Source organism: Phyllobates terribilis, unplaced genomic scaffold (genome assembly GCF_046119375.1).
Source record: "Phyllobates terribilis strain yellow unplaced genomic scaffold, ASM4611937v1 Scaffold_4__5_contigs__length_816908805, whole genome shotgun sequence".
NCBI lineage: Eukaryota > Metazoa > Chordata > Amphibia > Anura > Dendrobatidae > Phyllobates > Phyllobates terribilis.
The window spans coordinates 400,709,700-400,723,088 of record NW_027362764.1 but is presented as its reverse complement, the minus strand read 5'-3'; the positions used below and the strand labels follow the sequence as shown (position 1 = coordinate 400,723,088).

Sequence of the window (13,389 nt, the reverse complement as noted above, 5' to 3'; positions counted from 1 at the left end):
TCGTATCTACCCAAAAATGGTATCCGTAAAAACATCAGCTCAGGGCACAAGAAATAAGCCCTCACCCAGATCCTGAAAATTTAAAACATTACATGTGTCAAAAAATACAAATTTCCAAATTTCTTTCACCACTTAAATAAAAAAAAAAAACTATACATGCTTGGTATCTGCATAATTATACTGACCTGGAGAGTCCCCAAAGAACAAGTCCTCATATGCCTGTCTTTTAGAAGAAGGGGAGGAAATGACAAAAACAGAAAATTGCCCAGAAGTTACGGCAGCTAAAAAAAATAGAGTGCAAAAAAATGTTTAAAAATATAAAAGCAAAAAAAAAGTATAACAATTCACATCAACTCCCCCTTTTCCAACCATTACAATTAAAGAAATAAAAATGAAAAAATTCCCATATTTTGGTATTGTTGCTCTCGTAAAAGTCTGGTCTATTAAATATTTTAACCCAATCAGTGAATGCTGTATAAAGAAAAACAATCGACATGCCAGAATTTTTATTTTTCCTATCACCCATGACAGCACCACAACTAGAGAGGGGATCCGCCCTTCCAGGATTGGAAACCTACAGAATAAAAGGGCGGCGCCTCTCCACCACCTCAGTTGGTTTCCTTTCCTTGATGGGGGAACCTTGTTAAAACGGCGAAAGAAGATAAAATTATTCCCAGACCTGGGCTGGTCGGTTTCCAACAAGGCACAGTCTCTGCTGCAGCCGGCGCCAAGGACATGGAAGCGCCATGGTGGGTCCAAGGGGGCCTGTTCTGTCGGACGGGCGTGAGCAGCAGCCGCACCATTACCTTTTGGTGGCCTGGCTGCTGCGCATCCCGGTTGCGCAGGACGCTATCCAGGAAATCGCGCCCTAAGACGCACGCCGGTGAAAAAAGAAGTAACGGAGACCCATGTCTTCTAACATGTTTCCGGCTACTGTTTTGTACCAGCCTGCGGCCCTGATGACGAGCGTACCGGATGGTCCTTGATAGGAGAACCTTAGACAGGCTTACCGGTTGAAGATCCGGATATGAGCGGCGCCTCTGCCTGGGGTCGTCAGCTCCAGCTCCGTGCATCAGTGGAGAAGCTGCTGTGGAATTGTGCCCCTGTCTGGGGTCGGCAGCTCCAGCTCCGTGCATCAGTGGAGAAGCTGCTGTGGAATTGTGCCCCTGTCTGGGGTCGGCAGCTCCAGCTCCGTGCTTCAGTGGCAAAGCTGCTGTGGAACTGCGCCCCTGTCTGGGGTCGGCTGCTCCAGCTCCGTGCATCAGTGGAGAAGCTGCTGTGGAACTGCGCCCCTGTCTGGGGTCTGCAGCTCCAGCTCCGTGCATCAGTGGAGAAGCTGCTGTGGAATTGTGCCCCTGTCTGGGGTCGGCAGCTCCAGCTCCGTGCTTCAGTGGCAAAGCTGCTGTGGAACTGCGCCCCTGTCTGGGGTCGGCTGCTCCAGCTCCGTGCATCAGTGGAGAAGCTGCTGTGGAACTGCGCCCCTGTCTGGGGTCTGCAGCTCCAGCTCCGTGCATCAGTGGAGAAGCTGCTGTGGAACTGCGCCCCTGTCTGGGGTCTGCAGCTCCAGCTCCGTGCATCAGTTGAGAAGCTGCTGTGGAACTGCGCCCCTGTCTGGGGTCTGCAGCTCCAGCTCCGTGCATCAGTGGAGAAGCTGCTGTGGAATTGTGCCCCTGTCTGGGGTCGGCAGCTCCAGCTCCGTGCTTCAGTGGCAAAGCTGCTGTGGAACTGCGCCCCTGTCTGGGGTCGGCTGCTCCAGCTCCGTGCATCAGTGGAGAAGCTGCTGTGGAACTGCGCCCCTGTCTGGGGTCTGCAGCTCCAGCTCCGTGCATCAGTGGAGAAGCTGCTGTGGAATTGTGCCTCTGTCTGGGGTCGGCAGCTCCAGCTCCGTGCTTCAGTGGCAAAGCTGCTGTGGAACTGCGCCCCTGTCTGTGGTCGGCTGCTCCAGCTCCGTGCATCAGTGGAGAAGCTGCTGTGGAACTGCGCCCCTGTCTGGGGTCGGCAGCTCCAGCTCCGTGCATCAGTTGAGAAGCTGCTGTGGAATTGCACCCCTGTCTGGGGTCGGTAGCTCCAGCTCCGTGCATCAGTGGAGAAGCTGCTGTGGAACTGCGCCCCTGTCTGGGGTCTCCAGCTCCGTGCATCAGTGGAGAAGCTGCTGTGGAACTGCGCCCCTGTCTGGGGTCGGCAGCTCCAGCTCCGTGCATCAGTGGAGAAGCTGCTGTGGAACTGCGCCCCTGTCTGGGGTCGGCAGCTCCAGATCAGTGCAGAAGCTGCTGTGGAACTGCGCCCCTGTCTGGGGTCGGCGGCTCCAGCTCCGTGCATCAGTGGAGAAGCTGCTGTGGAACTGCGCCCCTGTCTGGGGTCGGCAGCTCCATCTCCGTGCATCAGTGGAGAAGCTGCTGTGGAACTGCGCCCCTGTCTGGGGTCGCCAGCTCCAGCTCTGCACATCAATGGGAGCACCTGTTGAGCGGCGCCCCTGCCTGGGGTTCAGCAGCTCCAGCTTTGATCGGCGCACTATTGGTGGCGCCCCTGCCTGGGGTTGACCAACTCAGTATTGCTCAGGCACGGACGGATGGAGAGGAACAGGCCTGTGACTTGGTCCAGCCTCCGAATCCGTACAGCTGGTGGTGAGTGATCTTCGAGAATTTTTACCTTGTTTATGGGGCCCTTTCCTTGTTATGGTTACTAGGAAAGGCTGAAGGAAGTTGGTGCAAAACTCAAAAATGGATGTGTGTGCGCTCTGTAAGACCCCATCTGGGCCAAGGCCCTCGTGCTTTAAATTTAGCTTCAGGACCAAAGCTGGACCTTAGACCTCTAGGCTGAAGTTAGTCACATGTCTGGGCCGCACAGAGCCTCATGATTGGGCTTCAGAATTGACCACAAAAATGAGCCTCAATCTGCTCAGTAAATGTTAAAGTAACACTCAGAGGTTTTTACTGTTGTCCTCAAGTCTGTTTACTCCATCCATAGGACGGCACATGGTGTTAATACAGCACATGGTCTCTGTGGAGGTCTGCTGTCCAGCTGCGTCTCATCAGTTGGCTCCTTCGGGTGGGGCTAGTCTGACAATTGAGATTTACCACCCAAAGGAAAGGTTTATCCTTCATTCAGATGGATTACTCTTTTAAATAAAAATCTGAGCGCAGTGCCTCACAGTGCCTCATAAAGCCTCTTTGCGCTTTCACAAAGAGCTCATAGTGCTTCATAGTATAGCGCTTTATAGCACATCATAGTGCCTCATAGCACATCATAGTTCCTCATGGCACATCATAGCATAGTGCCTCATAGCATAGCGCTTTATAGCACATCATAGTGCCTCACAGCGCCTCATGGCACATCATAGCATAGTGCCTCATAGCATAGCGCTTTATAGCACATCATAGTGCCTCACAGCGCCTCATGACACATCATAGCATAGCACCTCATAGCACATCATAGTGCCTCATAGCATAGCACATCATAGTGCCTCATAGCACATCTTAGTACCTCATAGCATAGCGCTTTATAGCACATCATAGCGCCCCATGGCACATCATAGTGCCTCATAGCACATCATAGTGCCTCATAGCATAGCGCTTCATAGCACATCATAGTGCCTCATAGCACATCTTAGTACATCATAGCATAGCGCTTCATGGCACGTCATAGCGTAGTGCCTCAGGGCACGTCATAGCCTAGTGCCTCAGGGCACGTCATAGCCTAGTGCCTCAGGGCACGTCATAGCCTAGTGCCGTATAGCGCCTGTTAGTACCTCATAGTGCCTTTTAGTACCTCATGGGGCCTCATTATGCTTCACAGTGCCTTTTAGTACCTCATGGGGCCTCATTATGCTTCACAGTGCCTTTTAGTACCTCATGGGGCCTCATTATGCTTCACAGTGCCTTTTAGTACCTCATGGGGCCTCATTATGCTTCACAGTGCCTTTTAGTACCTCATGGGGCCTCATTATGCTTCACAGTGCCTTTTAGTACCTCATGGGGCCTCATAGTGTCTCTCTGTGCTTCAGGGTGCCCCTGTGCCATGTAGTGCTTTATAGGGTGTCTGTGCCTCATAGTCCCTCTTTGTAAAGGTACTGGTTGCACAGCTAACTTTATGTCTGACAAAACCAAGTTCAGCGACTGTAAACTGTGCATGGCAAGCTTACTGAATTCAGGGGGAAAAATATCCTAGCCTCTATTTTGAGACAGAGGGTGGCAGTATTCCTGGCTGGTTGCTCAGCTGGCTTGGTGGAATGCCGATTGGAGGCAGGTGACTATAAGAGGGCTTCCTTAGTTTTGCAGGTTAATAATAAACCTTGTAGGGTTTCACTCTTAAAGGTAGGAGGCATCATGTAGTGCTCATACTGCCATTGTGGGTTTGGTCCAATCGAGCGCAGTTTTATTGCTTTTTACAGGTTGCACAGAAGTCATAAACATTAATATTTCTGGTCTTGTCCAAGCTCTGACTAAATAGGACAGACCCTGACTACTCATATACAGCTCAGCTAACCCAGCTTGATCAAACAAAACAATATTTATCCAGGGCAACCACTGATACTTGTGGAGTCTGGCCTGTGTTTCTGATTAACTCCAAGACACATACCGTCTGCTCTGCTCTCCAGCAGTCTGACTAAGGTGAATGCCTAGCCTGCTCTAGTGCTTAGCTCTCCAGGTGCCCTAATCAAGACCTGTAAAGCTAATATTTAACCTAGGCCTACCTAGGTTTGCTACAACCCGAATGGGCTGTACAGATTCCTGAGAGTTAGATCATTGGAAATGGACTCTATAAGACCTGCCAGTAAATCTGCAGTTCCAGATTGCTATATAGTAGTATAGGCGTTTAGGGAGGTATACAATCAGGTTCCAATTCACATGAAACATCAAATTTCCTGAGAATAGTTCTTGGCATAAAATGAGGATTTAGTCTTTCAGTTTGTGTCCTTCCATTCAGATGTTAATAAGCCTTAAGGCTTTATGGAGAATTATAGTAATTAGGACAACTCTCATATCGAAGGAAGAGGCATTGACAATAGTTTACCTCAACTATTTCGGGATTATGGGCAGATTTTTCGAGCGCTGCAGAACTCGCTGGCAGTGAGTAAGAATTGTGGTCTCCCAAGGTAGAAGGAGTCCTGCTATATGTCAAAATTAATAAGCAGTCGGGTCACAACTCTAAACAAGGCAATATTGCTGTTAATAACTAATCTCCTACATTCCAGTAGTAGCATGGTCACAGGTACACACCCGTGGGCTGCCTCTAAAGACCCAGTTCCTCTAACCTAAAGAAACTTTAGGCAGTATATAAGAAAGTTCCATTCATCTATGTATGAGTAGCTTTATCTTGCGTAAACGATTATAGAGGAACTCTGCTAAGATCCCTAATGACACTTATGTCTAACCAGTTCAGTTGGCGAAGTCTCACCTTTTATCTTTAACAGCACCTCATATAAAGAGGAAGAGAATTGCAAGTGGACCTTTTTAGCCGTAGACTACTGGAACAGTGTCCAACCTGCATTGAACAAGCAAGGAATGTGAAAGTGAGTTTTGGATCTAGGCCCATTTTCAGTCCAACGATGGCACCCTGGGATCTGAATCCAGTGCTTATGGCTCTAACAAGCCTTCGCTTGAACCCATGGATTCAGGGTCTTCACATTAAAGACTATTATCCCGGTGGCCCTGACTTCAGCATGGTAAGTTAGTGACATTCAAGCTTTGTCAATTAATCCTTGTTTATACAGATGCTAGAAGATGGGCCGGTTCCGGAGCTACCCTATCTTCCGAAGATTGCTTCCAATTTACATAGAAGTCAGGAAATTGTGCACCCTACTTTCTGTGCTAATCCGGGGAATCCATGGCAGAACAATAAGAAAGCGTATGTCCCCATCAAGCATTTTGTAAGGTTGCGATTCAGTCTTCACCTTGCTCCTTCTATAGACACTATAGGCTTGATCTGGAATCTTCTGCTGTCCTTTCCTTTAGGAAAATTGTTCTACATGCTGTGGTCCCACCCTAACTTTAAAGTTTTTTTTCTCTGTAAATCTCTCGTTGTGGTGCTGTCATGGGTGATAGGAAAAAACGAAATTACTTACCGGTAATGTGATTTTCCTGAGCCCATGACAGTACCCTTTATATTCCCTCCCATCACTGGTAGAAGTTGATCACTTCATTTCCTTTGTGGTGTTTGATTCACGCGGTGTGTAGAAGGAAAAATCATGGGATATATAACTATTAAGTAGTGTCCTCTCATGCTCTGTAAACAACTGAGGTGGTGGAGAGGTGCCGCCCTTTTATTCTGTAGGTTTCCTGTCCTGGAAGGGCGGATCCCCTCTCTCGTTGTGGTGCTGTCATGGGTTCAGGAAAAATATATTACCGGTAAGTAATTTAGTGTTTTCTATTTATTTTTTGGTTGGAAGCAACTTGGTAAAAATAAAATGCAGTAAGAAGCAAATAAAATGTAAATTATCTCTATCCTGAAATAATATCAATGAAAGTGATGCCTCGTCATGCAGAAAAAACAAGCCCTCACAGATCCCCATCCACAAATAAAAGAAATCTTTATGGGTTTCAGAAAACAATGACACAAGTGAAAAATAAAAAAGTTATGGGACAAATGGGAAAAGAACGGGACAAAAACATTAAAGCACAAAAATATTAAATCGCCAGATCGGGAAGGAATTGACATTAAAATAATGTAGTGTATCCTACATCATCCATGATTCAGATGTCCTAAATACTACAGGATCAAGGCTAAGAACATATTTTTGTATATATTGGATATTTCATCTAGTAAAGTTCTAACTACATTGGTTTTATGGGAATAAAGTATAGAAGACTAATGTTTTTAATACTATATTGCAATATTAGAGGAGTTGGCAGCGATCAATAAATCTGTTGACCTGGAAACATGACTTTCCGTTTAGAAGCTGAAAATGCTGTATATATTTTGTGTGCGTGATGTTTCCATCCTAGAAGGGATGGTAGTGATTGATGGATGGTAGTGATTTGAAGGGATGGTAGTGATTTGAAGGGATGGTAGTGATTTGAAGGGATGGTAGTGATTTGAAGGGATGGTAGTGATTTGAAGGGATGATAGTGATTGATGGGATGGTAGTGATTTGAAGGGATGGTAGTGATTGATGGGATGATAGTGATTGATGGGATGGTAGTCATTGATGGGCTCAGGTGCAGACCACATTTCTCTGCACTTCGAGCATATCATCACTTGACCCACATATTTTTGTCAGAACCTGATTGGTTCTTGAGATCCAATACAGACCAGTAATGCCCCTGAAAAGTGTAATACGGCAACAATAATGCCAAATGTCTTGAGTAGTTCTGGTAGTATGACTTACAAGGGTGCAGACAGACATCTCCCCAGGGGCTGAAGGTATTTATATGTCTCCTGAACAGCACAATATTTTTGATCAGAAAAGCTGACAATGCACCTTCTATGAGGCCAACGCTGACCGCTGTTCCCCCTGACCCCCGTACACCGACATACACACGCTTTGTCTTGCCCACAATAGCAGATACTGTGTCTAGGTCATTATCAGTAGGCATAGAGACTGGACTTGACAAATTTTCCTACTTGTTTGCTTTATGATTCTCTGTAAGGCTCAGACCTAAGAAAATATATGTAATTTTATATATTTTTTTTTAAAGTCAAATATCATTGGATGGTTGAGAAAAGCTTTAGAGACGGATAAAAAGGACTGGGATAAAGATCGAGAGCCTGAAGCGGATCAAGATGGCTATTACCAGACCACACTGCCCGCTATTGTGTTCCAGGTAACTGATGTATCTACAAGTTATCATGGTAAAGGGGTTTTATCATTTTAAAGAAGTTTTGCCTGCTAATGTCTGCAGCGCTAACACTGAGCTCAGCGGCTCTGCCTGATTTGACGGAAGAAGCCTCTGAGCTCACGGATTGGCATAACGGACCCTGGGAGCAGTGGTGGGGACTGGACCCTGAAAGGGTGAGTAAACATCGATATTATATGGGGAACGCTAGTTGTGGGCACAATATCTGAACAGATCACAGTATCATCTAATAGTAATATGTCATTTGATTCCATTTTCAATCTGTGTCTCCCAACTGAGGCTCCTGTCTCCACATGTGAACAAATAGGACACACACTGTAAATGTACTTGACTTTTTTTACATGACTGGAATAGTGATTTACATAAATGTAGCTGTCAGCTATATGCACGTTGCATGTATTTGGCTGAAACCGTTATGCTATGTGCCCACGATCAGGCTATAGCAGCGCTTTGGAAGCAGCATATTTTCACTCTGTCCAAAGTGCTGAATCCAATCACGCAGGTAAATCCGCATGTGTTCATTGATCACATGCGGCTTTACTGCATCCTATCCATTCTATTGGGGAAATTTCTGTTGCGGAGACTCTCAATTGACATGCTGCAGCTCGTAAAGCCGCGCCACCGGTGAGTTTACTCAGCATCAAATAGAAGCACAGTGGGCATGGGATTTCTAGAAATCCATCCACTGTGCTTGTACTGTACAACGCAACGTTTTTGGACGCAGCACAGGTGAGCTGTGTCCAAAACGCTGCTATTATGGATCATGGGCACATAGCCTCACGTGCCAGTATGACGTGCCATCACTGCACCAATTTATAGTGGGCAATATAAAGGTGTGAGTATGTACAATATTGTTATTTTGCACTGTAAGTACCTACCCTAAGATTGTCTTCTGAAACTGGAAAATCACCTTTAAAGGTGTTAATCCATGAAAAGACATTGATCACTTTTTAACCAGGATACTAAATGTCGGATCTCTGGGACCCTATGATCCTGAGAAGCAGGGACGCGATCCCTCAGTCCTCCTCACTGGAGTCGAATTGAATGGCACGGCGTGGTCATATATGTGTGATAAATATCTCTTTTTGAAATCTTTTTTTAGTCCTATTGACCTGAATTGAGTGGCTGCACCACATGACTGCAGTGAGGAGTAACGGAGGTCCGGGACCTTTCTTATTGTGATTGATGGGAATCCCAATGGAGATTGGGTGATAAATGCTTTTCGTTCTAAAATTCTTTACTATATCCTGGCCTCCACTTTGAACGCTTTGTGGCGGGGGAAATTACTAGGCCTCATCATACTATTCTGCTCTTTGGAGCCTGCATTGTGAGGTCCATACCCCTAGACCACAATTACATGGTTTTGGGTGATTTACCATTGTTTGTGGCCTAAAATACTAATCAAATGAAATCTGGAAGATGGAAAATAGCTTGTCACTTACCCATATTGTACTGAATGCTGTCTGCTACAATTAACAATTGTATTTTCTGCTTTAGATGTTTGAGCAAAATTTACAAGTAGCCGCTCAGATAAGTGAAGAATTGAAGAAGAAGGTTTTACACTTGTGCCTGCAACAAATGAATGCATTCCTCAACAGGTATCCAGTATAAGTTACTCATATACCATAGTACTACTGCTACCTTCCCTTTATGTTGTGGTGTTTAAAGGGGTTGTCTGGGCATGGGTATTGATGACCTATCTAAAGCATAGGTCACCAATAGTAGATGGGTCAGGGTCCAGCTCTCGTCACCACCACCGATCAGCGGTTAATTGCTCCTTTGGCAGCCAGGTATTAACACCTTAAGCAGACCTCCATTCAATGCCTGGTACTGCACTTGGGATCCTGTACTTTTGTATAGAAGCTGTGGTGCAATAGCCAGCAACGGCCGCTTCACTTTGAATGAAACTGCGCAAAATGGTTACCTCCAGCCGACGCCAGAGCAAATAATTAACAGTTGATCGTGGGGGTGCCGGGTGTCGGACCTCCCCTGCAATCTGCTACTGATTACCTATTATATAGGAAGATTATCAATACCTATGCCTGCCAAACCGCTTTAAATTACCATTACTATGAAAAAATCACCTAAATGTATCCTTACATCCTTGTCTGTTTAAACTTGACTTTCAGAAGTTCCTTTTTAATTAGTTCCTTTTTGCTATTAGAGTTTCATAGTGTTTAAGGTTGAAGTTAGACATAAGTTAATCAAGTTCATCCTATAGTCTAATGTGTTGATCCAGAAGAAGGCAAAAAACCCATAAGGCAGATGCTAATTGTCCCATATTAGATGAAAAATTTCTTCCTGACTCCACCTATGGCAATCAGACTAGCTCCCTAGATCAACGCCCCATTACTGAACCCAGTACCTATAGCCTGTAATATTATATTTTTCTATAAAAGCATCCAGGCCGTTTTGTACTTTTGTAGTGAATAAACCATTACAACATCATGTGGCATAGAGTTTCATAGTCTCACTGCTCTTAAAGTAAAGATTTGTCATCTGTGATGATGATGATGATGATTATTAAATCTTCTTTCCTTTAGACATAGGATGCCCCATGGTCACTGTTGCAGATCTAGGTGAAAAAAAAATCTTTTGATATCTCTGCATTGTCCTTCTTCTATATTCATACATTGCAATAAGATCACCCCTAAGCCTTCATTTTTCCAACCTGAATAACCCCAAGTTTGATGACCTGTCCTGGTATTGCAGGTCACCCATTCCCTTAAACTTGGTAGAATTTCTCTGCACCCACTCTAGTACAGCAATGTCCTTCTACACTAAAGGCCAAACACCAGACTTTAACAGGGACAAGATAGGCAATGTTGCAGACATTTATTGATATCTCTCTAGGAACTTACCAGCCCATGCTTCCAAAGCACAAGTCTCCATGTAAAGTCACTACATGCCTCCAAACTGAAACATCATTACCTGTTGCATTAACATTAGTTCTGGGAAGTGTGTAAGGTAACATCATTGACGTAGTAACCATAATGAGTAAAGTTAGTGTGAATCAAGTTGCATGACCTGGTCCATCAACCAGGTCCATAATCTCAGGCTGCTGGACAAGTGCTGGTCACTGGCCTGGCCTATAGACAGTGTCGTACTAATCAATTCACACCAGCCCTGTATGTTACATGTCCTGGTGTCATACATGGGAGCAAATTGGTTGTGTCACTGAGAACCCATGAGATGTATATCATTTCATCACCCCTGTAATGTCACATATACACAGATGCCCGAAAGGGGAACCCCCAGCCTTTCATACCCCGTGACTTCATTAGCTGCAAATCCACACCCTTTACCTTTAAATCACTAGCAAAAGTAGTAATGCAGATCCTCATGATGGTCTCCATTGTGATCACATGCTAGGTAGCTTCGGTTGGGTTGCAGCTAGCCTTCACAAGCACAATTGATGGTTCAGCCTTCAACAGAGTTTGTTCTTTGTCTGTGAGCTGTAAATGGTATTGTGGTGCAATTGGCATCTGTCAAGTGGTGGGTATATAAGACCGCAAGTGACCACGCTGTTCTTAAGGTTGACAATTGAAAGCTGGAAAAATGGATGTGAGCAACTTTGACAAGTGCCACAGTTTGAGCATTTTAGATCCTCAACAATTTATAACCTATCCTAAGCATAGGTGATACCTTGATAATAATGGGTGTGATAACTTGATAATAGGTGATAACTTGCTGAGTTGGGACAACCCTCTTAAAGGTATTGATTTGGCATAAAAAGTAAATCCCCAGACCTGAATTTGATCAGTCATTTGTGGGATGTGCTGCTGAAGTTCATGCCTTGAGGAGACATGTCTGTTTTTGTCATACAAGGGTGACCTACACAATATTAGGCAGTGGGTGTCAATGTTATGTTATGGCTGATCAGTGTTTGTTCCCATAAAAGAAGGATCAAACTTGGTAACTAACCTTGTTCTATAGAGTTTTCCTAACACTTGACAGATCGCACAGAGAGCTGGGCAGACATGCGCTACAATTTCTATGGTAGATTAATAACAGCGTGAAATTGTGTGATCACCTCTTGTCTTCATCTGTATTAAAATAGGTACAGTGGGAGTTTGTAATAGTTCCATACAGAATTATTGTATAGACTGTCTACTTCCCATATGAGGAGCAATTTACTAATGTGTCTAATTACAGGTACAGCGAAGAAGCGCAGCTCTATAAAGAAGATCACTTAAAGAACCGACAGCGTCCTGTGTGCTATGTCCAGTATATGATCGCCGTCATTAATAACTGCCAGACATTCAAGTAAGCCGGTGCTGTATCTACTTGAAGCAATTCAGTGTTGAAAATACTCTAAAGGGAAAACTGTCATTCAGTGCCTGTTACCCTGAATGCTGAAAAGACACCTTCATAAATCCCCGTATCCCAACCATACAATTGGGGCCAACAGCAGGATCAAGTCCTTAAGAACAAAGCATGGAAAGCTTTCCTAAAGGCACTAAATGTACAGTTCCTAGATGAAGCCTTCGTGTGGCTCTATGATTGCATCCCAAGGAGCTATACAAAAATGTCGTATTAGGCTGTGTGCCCACGATGCGTTTTTTAAGCGTTTCCCCAGCGGCAGAAACGCTTAAAAACGCATGGTAGAAGGCCTGCCATGTTCCCCAATGATAATCCGCATGTGCTGTGCACATGCTGCGGAAATTTCCGCTGCGGATTATCATTGGCGGAAAAAAAAACACAGCACTACCAATTATTTTGCGGAAGCGCTGCGTTTTTGCCGCCATTGACTTGCATTGGAACGCATGGATTCCGCATCACTGTATATGTAGATGCGCATTCCATGCGTTCCAATGTGCGGATGGTACCCTGGTGTGGAGGACAGGAGACTCCTCCGGACCCGGGTACCATGGAACCTGTGAAAAAAAGAATAAAATAAAAAATAAATGTTATATTTACCTTCTAGCGGCCCCCCCTGCACTCGTCCTCCCATGCCGGCAGATCGCGGTGGACTGAAAGACCTGCGCTGACGTCATAGTCATGTGACGGGTCACGCGATGCTGACGTCGGCAGGTCCTTCAGTGTAACGCAAGCTGCCGGCAGCCAGGACGGAGCGAAGCAAGTCTCCAGGGGCCATCGGAAAGTAAGTATAGATTTATTTTTAACCATTCTTTGGAGTCACACTATATAAATTCATGCCATTTGCATGGATTTATACAGTGTGATCAAGTTGTGAAGCACTTTCCAAGTGATGCTAAAATCGCTTGGAAGGTGCTTGTCAACCAGCATGCGGAAATGCATGTGAAGAACGCTTCACATCTGCTTGTCCCTGGCAGGAAAAACGCATGTACAATCCGCATGTACAATCCGCATGTACAATGCGTTTTTTCTGCCAGGGAGATGCAGAAACGCTCAGGAAAAATCCGGAGCATTTCTGCATCGTGGGCACATAGCCTTAGAATGGTTTTGCGTGTAGGCTGCATTTACACATGCAACAATTTTTGTTGCAGTTTTTAGTCCTAACATAGAAGATCACAAGTCAAGATATTAAGAGATATGTCTTTTTTGTCACATATATTTCTGGCCTTGGCTATAAAAATAACAACAAAAACTGCGTTAAAGACAGCTTGTG

The 13,389-nt window shown here is 45.1% G+C and overlaps 1 protein-coding gene across 1 annotated transcript in view; it reads left to right on the top strand.

The window, feature by feature from the left end:
* Positions 1-13,389, top strand: part of EXOC3 (exocyst complex component 3) — a 30,512-nt gene that overhangs the window by 10,724 nt on the left and 6,399 nt on the right. Inside the window, exons 6-8 of the mRNA XM_073678508.1 lie at positions 7,638-7,763; positions 9,294-9,394; positions 11,952-12,062. Of these exons, the coding sequence (XP_073534609.1) occupies positions 7,638-7,763; positions 9,294-9,394; positions 11,952-12,062 (338 nt within the window). The remainder of the gene's footprint in view (positions 1-7,637; positions 7,764-9,293; positions 9,395-11,951; positions 12,063-13,389) is intronic.